Source organism: Eschrichtius robustus, chromosome 16 (genome assembly GCF_028021215.1).
Source record: "Eschrichtius robustus isolate mEscRob2 chromosome 16, mEscRob2.pri, whole genome shotgun sequence".
Classification (NCBI taxonomy): domain Eukaryota; kingdom Metazoa; phylum Chordata; class Mammalia; order Artiodactyla; family Eschrichtiidae; genus Eschrichtius; species Eschrichtius robustus.
Genome location: NC_090839.1, coordinates 27,674,121 through 27,684,898, shown reverse-complemented (window position 1 = coordinate 27,684,898; position 10,778 = coordinate 27,674,121). Strand labels below are relative to the sequence as shown.

At 53.7% G+C, this 10,778-nt stretch overlaps 1 protein-coding gene across 2 annotated transcripts; it reads left to right on the top strand.

Annotated features, from left to right (window-relative positions):
• Positions 1–411: 411 nt before the first annotated feature.
• Positions 412–8,728, top strand: REM1 (RRAD and GEM like GTPase 1). 2 transcript variants are annotated; one of them, XM_068524345.1, is made up of 5 exons: positions 412–515; positions 1,393–1,946; positions 2,998–3,086; positions 6,667–6,868; positions 8,142–8,728. In XM_068524345.1, the coding sequence occupies exons 2-5, from the start codon at positions 1,607–1,609 to the stop codon at positions 8,411–8,413; spliced, it is 903 nt and encodes a 300-aa protein (XP_068380446.1). In that variant the 5' UTR covers positions 412–515; positions 1,393–1,606; the 3' UTR covers positions 8,414–8,728. The 2 variants fall into 2 exon arrangements, with proteins under 2 accessions (XP_068380446.1, XP_068380445.1); XM_068524344.1 differs by having other exon boundaries at positions 1,364–1,946.
• Positions 8,729–10,778: the final 2,050 nt, after the last annotated feature.

Sequence of the window (10,778 nt, the reverse complement as noted above, 5' to 3'; positions counted from 1 at the left end):
AAGTGGGGTCTATGAACTCTGCGTCAGGCTCACTTAGACACTTGTTTAAAATGCAGATTCCCGACCCTCTCTGCCAGGACTGCTGAATCTGCCTCTCTTGCAGGGTGGGACCTGGAATCTGAAGAGTTAACAAGTTCCCCAAGTGGTTTTTGTGACGGTTAAAGTTGGTGTGCCCCATTGCTGGAGTGGATAGATGCAGATGCTGAGGGGAACCCAGGCTCAGGAATTCAGAACCCGTATCCTTCCCCTCTCTCGCCCCCCACCCCTGGCTAAGGACTTGAAGCGGCGGGTCAGCTGAGCTCTGCGAAAAGTCATTCAGCGGCCAGGGCCTTGGGGCGGAGACCCCGGGGCTGCCCTAATGGGGCGGGGCTGGACGGGGCGGGGTCGCGGCTCCTCCCCCGGCCCGGGCGGCGGGGCGGGACCGGCCTGAGGGGCTATGCTGCGAGGCAGTGGTACAGCCTGGAGCACCCGGCAGCTGCGGCGGCCGGGGACCCTGGACCCCTCCCCACACCGAGGTAAAGGCCCGCGCAGCCCGCCACCAACTTAGTCAAGTTGGTGCGGAGTTCGCCAGGCGCCCGTATGGGGCGGGGAGGGGTGGGGGGGTTCTGCGGCACAGGCAGGGAAGAGGGGGCCTCGAACCCGCGACCCGGAGTGAGGGCCCCCGGATCTCGGGCCCGGAGGGCTGCTGCCTGGGACAGGGAACCCTCCCGGGATCTGGGGACTCACACCCAGGACCCGCGGGCCGGGGAAGCTCGGACTCCGGGAATGGCATGCCCTCCTGGGCCCTGTAGGTCTCCTCTCCAGCCCCCTCTCCACAGGGACCCCTTCCTGTCACCAAACCTGGGGTCCGGCTGCCTCGAAGCCCCCGCGCCCCCACAGCAGCTGGAGGCCGTAGTGCCAGACGCTTCTGAATTTTTCACGGAGGGGGCGGGCCGGACACGCTGTTCCCATGGCACCGGGGCTCTCAGGTTTCAGCCGGAGGGAACCCCCAGACCCCCTAGCCTTTAGCAGGACCAAGCTGCCCCTCCTGCCTCTTCCTCAGCTCTCGTGGGATCGGGCAGCGGAAGTGAATCCCCCCGGGGCTCTCAACCCTCCTCCGTACCTCCCAACCCCGAACCGAACCGTGGGGAAGAGACCTGTGGGGAAGAAGAGGAGGGGGCAATTCAGGTGTCTTTCGTGAACGTGGGTCTCATGTTCTGAATGGGTGGGGCAGCTCTGTGTGCATGCTTGTCGGGACATCCTATCTGGCTGCTGCCCCTCTGCCTATCTGTGTATCATGGGGGAGTGGGTTATCCTCAGGGCATAGGAAATGGCCTCTGGGTGTGCATGCATGTGTGTGTTCACACGCACTCACCCCTCCCAGCCTGACCCAGGTTCTCTCTGGGCCTGAAGCCAGAAAGCCCCCACGGGGAGGATCTGAGGCGCCTCCTCCTGCCATTTGAACTCGAGGGAAGGAAGGACGGCTAGAAGGCCTAGAAGGACGCCTCTGGAGGAAGCCGTCGCATCAGCTCATCAGGACTCTACAGAAGAAGGGGCTCAAAGCGCCTGGCTCACCACCCACTCCCCCTTCTTGCCGAAGGAAAGAAGGAAACCCCCCTTCCCAAGGATGACACTAAATACTCAGCAAGAGGCAACGACCCCCCTGCGTCGCCGAGCCAGTACTCCACTGCCCCTGTCCACCCGGGGCCACCAGCCTGGCCTCCTGGGCACAGCACCTTCTACACAGTCCCAGCATCCCCGACTGGGCCAATCAGCCTCCCTCAACACCCCCACCCGGCAACCTTCATCTGCCCCCAATGGTTGGTCCTCTGAATCCAGCGACTCTGAAGGCTCCTGGGAGGCCCTCTACCGTGTGGTACTGCTTGGAGATCCTGGTGTAGGGAAGACCAGCCTGGCCAACCTCTTTGCAGGAAAGCAAGAGCGGGACCTCCATGAACAGCTGGGAGGTAGGGACCCTGTGGGCTGGGAAGGGATGCGGTCGATGGAGTGAAATCCCTGTTATCTGGGGGCATAACGCTGCCAAGAACAGTTGTACACCTCATGCACTGCTCAACTCTGAGGGGCATCTTTCACATAGATTATGAAGTGAATGATAACCCCCTGGAGTTGTGCAGGGCGCAGCCTGCACAAAGATCTACAGCAGGGAAATTCCTTGAATAGTGAATGAGAATTTTGCTAATTTCTCAAGGATGAGAGGTGTGGGATTCATTTTCATGTCATAAGGGAAGCAATTCTGAGTTCCACAAGTCCCAAGTACAAAGAAATGGTGAACTTCCTCCCAACCCTCAGACCCTGCCCCATAGACAACCATCCATGCCCACCATGACCTGCAGCCAGACTAAGATCCTACCCAAAATGGAGACTCCCAGACTCTTAAGTTGGGCCCTGGGTTCCTTTATTCCCAAGAGGTCCAGTGAGCTAAGAGGGCCTGGGGTCCCAGAATGATGGGGATCAGGGACCGGACAGAGGAAATGAAGATGAGTCCCTGCAGGACTGGCAGAGAGGACCCAGGGTGAGTGGGGGGAGAGGGGAGGTTAAAGGCAGAGAGGAGGTGGGGACACTCTGACCACGCCCTTTCTCCAGCCCTGACTGCTCAGAGTGTGAACCCGTAGGTACACATGTACACCGGCATGTATGACAGATAGGGAGACAGAGCTCCAGAGAGGGTAACGGGACCTGCCTGAAGCATACACTAAGCCAGGGACAGAGCAGGACTGGGAGAATTCCCAGCCCAACTTTAACCCCACCGCCCCACACTCATTCAATCAACCAAACCAACGAAAGCTTTCTCAGCACCTACTGTGTGCCAGGTACTGTGCTGGCAGCTGGTGAGACATGAGCTCCTCATGGTGTTTCTTGGCCTATCAGGAGAGACAGACATCTAACAAATATGGTGAGCACTTCAAGGAGAAGTGGAGGGGGCGGAAAGAGGGGTTAGGGAGGCCTGCATCCTCCCCAGGCCTGCATCTCCTCCCTGAAATCCGTGTGTTTCCTCAGTTGCAGAAGATGTATACGAGAGGACCCTCACGGTGGATGGAGAGGATACCACACTGCTGGTCATAGACACCTGGGAGGCTGAGAAACTGGTATGGCACAACAAGCAGGATTTAGGGGGAGGGGTGCTGAGGCTAGTACCAGATTCCTGTCCCCTCCTAGGACACTACAGAGCAGGGACAGGGCAGGGCCCATCCTCAGCACCTCCCCAAACCCACGGCTCCTAAGCAGCCTTTCCAACCAAAGCCAGGAGAACCTCATGACCCTGACCCCCTTTTCTCACTCCATTCATCCTCTCCTTACAACCACCCCAGGATGTGCTTCTCCCCCTGCAAATCTTCCCCTCATGAGCGCCCTTATCCCATTCCACCCACCCACATTGTACAGAAAAAGGAACACCAGATTTAGCCTGAGGTTGAACCCCCTCTTCCTTTGTCTTACCAGTAGGCTTTGTGCAATTGACTTACCCACTCTGAGCTTCAGTTTTCTCACCTAATAAATGGGTGGATCATTCCTGCCTTCCTGACCAGCTGGTTTTTTTAAACTTCTTATGCAGCTTCACAGAGATAAGCACAGTTTGGAGCATGAAAAAATGCTGAACGTGAGTGAAGAACTGTAAATAATGATAATTCTTATCGACCATGACTTCATAGCTAGTAAAAAGAAGACACCAAAGGTGTCCTTCCCTAGCCCATTCCAAAGCAGGAAGAGAGCATTGGGCAGGGACATGTCCCCACTATGCTCTTCTTATCTTGCTTGAGTTTTCTTACCTTTGTTTATCTCGTTGAGTCTTTTTTCTTGCTACACAGGTAACACATGCTCATTGTAGAACTCTGAAGAAATACAACTAAGCAAAGAGAAGGGTCTAAAAATCACCTGGGATCCCATCTCGCTAAGGGGTAGGCCCCTCCCCTAACACTCAGGGAGGCCCTGCCCACAGGGTGGGCCTTAGGAGGGCAATGTTGGGTGATTGATTGACAAGAATGGCCCAAATTTAGGGATGAAGGAGCTATGAGACCAATTCCTTTTAAGTGGCATAAAAGGAAACCCGGGTCCAAACGAGCATCATAATGATGATGATGGTTCTCGTAACAGCAGCTGACATTTATAGAGCACCTTCTTCCTAAGTGTCAACCCCCGTGCTAAACACTAGACATATATTCTGACACTCAGTCAAGACAACAACTACACGATGAGTGTAGTCCTGATTCCCATTCTACCAATGAGGAAATCAAAGCTCAGAGAGGTTATGTGTCCAAAGTTCTCAGATAGCAAGTGGGATTCAAACCCAGATTTATAATAGCCCAAAGCTTGTACTCTTATGCACGAGGACCATCCCCACTGGGAGCATCACCTTCTGAATCTCCGAGGAGGTTCCACTCCTTCACTCACCTGTTTATTAAGAAACACCGGCTGGCTGGTCCCCGCCTCAGCCAGGGTGAAGGGGGGGGGGGGGGCGCCACGACCAAACCCAGATATGCAAGGCCTGCCCGGGGATCCAACGTCAGGTCCCTGCAGCCCCATCACCCACAGCCAGCCTCAGGGCCGGCCTGAGGGCGGCAGCCTCGAGGGTCCCACATCCTAAGGCCCGCGGAAGGCCTTGGGGATCCAGTGGCCAGCTCACACCCAGGCTTTATTTTTAAAAAAAGAAAGGAAGGAAGACAAAAAGAAACACTGGCTGGATACTTATCATGGGCCAGGACACTGAAGACCCATCAGTGACTAAGGCAGACATGCCTTCTGGCCTCATGGAGCTCACAGACTGGTGAAGGAGGGTCTACTTTTTGGATGCAGTTGAGAACCCTATGGGACAGAGTCCAGTGAATTAAGAAGAGTGATCAGACTGGGAGTCCCGTTTGGGAGACAGACTAGAAGGCAGGAATTGGAATTCTGTGCCCAGCTGGCTGTGTGGCCTTGAGAAAGTGTTCTCTTCTCTGGCCCTTGATTTCCCTACAGTTTCCCTGGCCAGTGTCTGTGAAGGCAGTTCCCAAAGAGGGTCCATGCAGAGAGGGTCCATGCTGATGTCAGAGAGGCAAAATCTGACAGAACTGGGAGGGCCTTTGGTTCATCCAGTAGTACCCCAGCCTCGCTGACCATCAGGGTCACCTGAAGAGTATTAGAAATCAGATTCTCAAGTCTCACCCCAGACCTAATGAAATAGAACCTACAAAAGTGGGGTTCTGGAATCTACATTTTTAATCACACCCCCAAGGGGTTCTTACCCACCAATCCATGTACCAACCAGCTTTTGTGATGCTAACACACAGCAAATCTTCCACGAATATTTGTGCAATGGATGAATGAATGGTCAAGACCCACCCTCTCATTCTACAAACGAGAAAACAGACTCCGAGGGAGGAAGGAACCTGTCCATAGTCAAAGCTAAGAACCCAGAATAAGAACCCACATCTGTCTGACTCAGTTCAGGGTTATTTGGCCCCGGGGAAGGATCAGTACAGCTGTTCAGAACTTACCCCTTTTGACAATGATGTTGACATGGATCCGATGCTTTCCTACTTATCTACCTTATTTGGTTATCAGAAAACTTTTCTGGCTTCTTTTCCCCTCACAAACAATACTTCCACCACACTCGGCATTTCCCACTCCTGCCCACTCTCTTCCCTCCTACTCAGCCTGCTCATCCTTTCTAACCCCACTCACCAGTCCACTGTGAAGCCCTCCCACACTCTGCCCAGTTGAGTTCTTCTAGTCTACCCCTGCCCCAAGCCCCATGGGTCCTCCAGCCACTTGCATATGCCTCTCTTTTTTTTGGCCGAGCTGCACAGCATGTGGGATCTTAGTTCCCTGACCAGGGATCGAACCCGCACCCCCTGCATTGGAAGCACGAGTCTTAACCACTGGACTGCCAGGGACATCCCTGCATATGCCTCTCTTAATGGTACTTATCACACTGCATTATATCTCTCCATTTTCATAGCATCCCTTCCTAATCATGAGCTTTTGGAGGGCAGGAACTGTGTCTCCTTAAACACTTAGAAACACTTAGAAAGCTGTTACCTAGGTGGTTCAGTCTCAGAGTGCTGTCCCTGACAAAAGAGCATCATCCAAAACAGAATATCAAAATTACTCCAGTTCTTTCCTTTCCTTGTCAAACATCTTGAAAGGACTCCACTTCTTAAAATGCCCCTTGCCTCTCCCACCCCCTTCCCTTACACGCCACAGTTGCTCCTTCAACTCTCTCTTCAAGACTATCCAGAAAAAAAACCTCCCCTGGAAGACAGCCTCCTGTCCCCACTTCTCTCCCTTCCTTTTTTTCTTAACTCTGGACTGCAAAAAGCCAAAAGGACTGTCTAGCAAGACCAAACCCTCCTCAAACCAGACAAAAGAGCTGAAAAGGCAAAGCCAGAACTCTCTTTAGCAAAACCCAATAAATCTTTTGTCTCCAGTGCCCGGCCTACAGAAGGAACCAATGAATGAGAGAATGGAGTGAGGTAGTGTCATTAGCCCAATTTTTCAAGCAGAGAAACTGCGGCTCAGAGAGGATCGGTGGTTTCCCAAGGTGACACAGGGAATTATGGCAGAATTTGTCCCCCAACCTGTCCAAAGTATCAACCTCAGCCCCATCCCACCCGTTAGACCATCCCAGCCCCTCCTTTCTCAGCCAGGGCCTAGGTACCATCTGAGGATGGGCCTGGGTTCCCTCCCCTACAGGATGAAAGCTGGAGCCAGGAGTCGTGCCTGCAGGTGGGCAGCGCCTACGTTATCGTGTACTCCATCGCAGACAGGGGCAGCTTCGAGAGTGCCTCTGAGCTCCGCATTCAGCTGCGGCGCACATATCAGGCGGACCACGTGCCCATCATCCTGGTGGGCAACAAGGCGGACCTGGCACGCTGCCGGGAAGTCTCCGTGGAAGGTGAGCCCTCCACTCCACCCTCCTCCTCCATCTTTCTCTTAGCCCTGTTGTCACTGCGTCTCCTCCAGTGCTCCTCATCTCAGTGACTCGTGCCCCACCACCCCCACCCCGGCCACCTCCATCTTGCATCTACTTGCCTAAGCCTGAAAGCTAGAAACCATTCTTGGCTTGCCTCCTCTCTCATTCCCTCAGACCAGTCCCCAGACCTTGTCGGGTCCTCCTCCCTTAACCCCACATTCCCTTCCTGCCCCCATGCCCAGAGCCTCTGCCCCATCCTGGCATCTCCACTTTAGCCTGGGCCAACCCCCGTACTTCTCTATCCCCACTCAATCGGTTCTCCTCACCAGCTGCCAGAGTTCTCCCAAACCAGAGCTGACCTTGTCACTTCTTTGCCTAAAAATTCCCCTATATGCCCCAATGCCCTTAGTTTGAGACACTTTATTCACCAGGCATGATAGGCCCAGTGCCTGTAAGCTTTTCAAGGGCTTACATCTGAGACCTGAAAAAGACAATTATTGACTCCAAAATACAGTGAGAAAATTATAAATTCAAATTTCACAGAGCTTTGTGTACAAAACATAATATTGTGTCAGCCAGCAACTGCAAACCAAAATGTTTAAAGTTATACTTAAATTGTATTCAAAGTGGGATGGGGAATATTTTAATACAATTGATGTATCAGGTGGGAGCCATAAAGATCTAAAAATGGCCCTACTCACAGGGCGAAATCTAAAAAATATGTAAACTGAGACCCAGAGTGGGGAGGCCAGTTCTACAGGGTCACCAGCCACTGAGGACTAGAACCCAGGCCCCTGCAACCAGCCCAGTGGCATCCTGGAGACGGAAGACCATAAGCTTTATGAGCAGACGTCCCAAAATTCTGCAACATGATCCCCAGGAGATTTTGTTGAATCGCAGGTTCCCAGGCCTCACCTACCGAATTAGAATATCTGCGGGTGGGCTCAGCAACCTGCATTTTAACAAGCTCCCCCAGACAATTCTGATGCACAGATTAGACCCCTTCCCTGGCAGTCAAGACCCTTCCGTGGGACCTCCCGGTCTTCCCAGCCTCATTCTGCTATCAGTATCAATCACTAACCTGTGAACTAACTCCTCAAAGCCAGATTTCTCTCTGAGTCCCCTGGCACGCAGCACGAGGTATGGGGAAAGGAAAAACCATGCTTCCGGTTGAGATTGAACACACCTCCTGCTACCTTTATCTCCTTTTTCCGGTTGTGGCTCCGCCCTGGCTCACCTGACCCCGCCCCCTCAGAGGGCCGCGCCTGCGCTGTGGTGTTCGACTGCAAATTCATCGAGACGTCAGCCACGCTGCAGCACAACGTGGCGGAGCTCTTCGAGGGCGTAGTGCGCCAACTGCGCTTGCGCCGCAGGAACTGCGCAGCCCGGGAGCCGCCGGCCCCCAGACGACGGGCAAGCCTAGGCCAGCGCGCTCGACGCTTCCTGGCACGCTTAACTGCCCGCACCGCCCGCCGCCGGGCACTCAAGGCCCGCTCCAAGTCCTGCCACAACCTGGCCGTGCTCTGAGGCCACCCGCCCACTCTCTGGGTGGGGGGCACTGGGGTGCATTCTAGCCTCCACCAGGGCCGCGGAGGGGCAGAGTCTCTGTGGCTTGCAGTCTGCATCGTGGGCCTTGGCCGCCCGGTGCCCCAACGTACAGAGCGTCTCCCCAGCCGCAACTTCACGGACCTCTCTGCCCTGGGCAAGTGATGGACAGACCATGGGGCCAAAGCCTAAATCGGGGTTTTCATGCAGTGCGTGTCTTTTTGTAAAAAGTCTTCCTTGTCCTTGGGCTCTGGCCAACCCTCAGAAATTCCCCCACAATAAACCAGACCAGAAGGATGTCCTGTCTGAGTGCCCAGATCTCTTCTTTTGGGCTCTTCCAGGCGTCTCCACCTCCCGCTTTCCCATCTACACGGGCTGCAGACTGGGTTGGCCTGCTGACCTGGGTGTCAGGGTTAGTCAATAAAATCACTGGACCAGTTATGCATTCAGGCCCTTCTCTGAACCACTGGGCACAGCCCCTGCCCCACGACTTTGAGGGAGACACAGTGGAGCACAAACAACCACAGTTCGGTGTGATGACCTCCTATTCTCTCATTAACTCGTTTTTTTAGATTATAAATTCACAAAATATTCTCTGAAAAAAAAAACCTTCGCCCTCATCCTAGCAATATAATAGCTGGTGTTTGCTGGGAGCTGATTGGGTACTAAGCTGTCACAACTATTAATCTTCACGACCCATGTTTAACTAGTTAGGAAACAGAGGCATAGAACAGTGAAGGCTTATGCTCCAGATCACACAGCAGCTATAAGTGAAGTTGCCAGGATTCCAGCCCAGGCTTGTGAGACTAGAGTCTGTGGCCAGCTTATCCACAGTTCTCTTGGAGAATGTGACAAAAAACTATAGACTCCCAGGGAAATGGACTTTCAAACACAATTTTGCACACAATTTAAAGGGGGCGGGTGGACTCCATGAAACTCAATCCATTAATCCCCAGGATGGACCCCCGATTTAGTCCGACTCATTCCGTTTTCTAGCTGTGGAAATTGAAGCCCAGAGAGGGGAAGTGAGCACCCCAGAGTCGCCCAGCCAGTAAGGGTAAGGACCAGACCTCAGGGCCCAGCCTCCTGCTATGTCTGTGTGGGAAGTAGGAGGTAGTGAGGCATCATGGCTGGGGATGGGCCTTGGGGGTCAGGTCAGGAGTTTCCAGCATAAGGGGAAGTGGTGTCACTACTTTGAGAGGAGAACATGATGCAAACAGTTTGGACCATTGTGTCCCTGATGCCTGACACCCCTGCCCCCAACCAGCTGCCTGCCCAGATGCCTCAGCCCCCCACGTCGGCCATGTCCCTGCTGCCAGGAACACCAAAGCACCAGCAGGCGAGCCATCCTCCAGCTGTGACCCCCCAATCTTGCCAGCAGGGCACTGATGGCACTTACTTTCCTATCCCAACTCCAGCCCGGGGAAGGGAAAAGGAGGAGGGTCTTCCCCCACCCTAAGCTGTCTCTGGAGGCCTGTGGTCATGGGGGAGGGGCTATAGTTGTGGAAAGTTGGCAGAGGCAGCCGGCAGCAGCCGGGAGAGTGGAAAAAATGATATCAAACCCAGAAAAATGCAGGCCGGATGGAGGGCCCAAGCCGGCCCTGGGAGGTGAGAGGGGGGGAGGGAGGAGGCCCCACAGGCTGAGAAAGGAAGAGGGCCAGGGAGAGAGCGCAGGAGCTGGTTTGGAAAAACCTGGGGACAATCAGCGTGATTCCTTCCTTTCTTCATCCGCAAATATTAACTGAGGGCCTACTAAGTGCAGGGCACAGTGCCAGGTTCTAGGGAGATAGTGGTGAAGAAGGAGTAGGGTGTTGCTCCCTGGAGCTCACAGTCTGGTGGGGAAAACAGACTAGAAAACACGTATATGATTAAAATAATTACAAACTGATAAGGCGCTAAAAATCAGGGTGGTCATGAAAATAAACCTCTTAATTCACAGATGGGGAAATTGAGGGCCAGAAAGGGAGTATCCAAAGCTACTCAGATTGTGGAAGAAATCATTGAGACCAGGATTGGGGGAAGGCAGGGGAGGGAAGAAAGAAAGAAATAGTGCAGACTAGATGCAGGGGTGAGTATGCAGCCAACACAGCAAGACAGCACAGTGGTGGAGGGCATAGGCCCTAAACCAGGGGGTCAGTGTTCAACCCCTGCTCCCCTCCATCTCTTTGTGCCTTAGTTTCCCCATCTATAAAATGGGATTCATGACAATTCCCTCCCTCAGGATTGATGTGAGGATTAAATGACTTAAGATGTGTCAAGTACTTATAACAGTTCCTGTGTCTAGGAAGATTCAGGAAATGCTGGTTCCTGCTATCATATCTTAAAACATTAGGGAAACCAGAGTTTG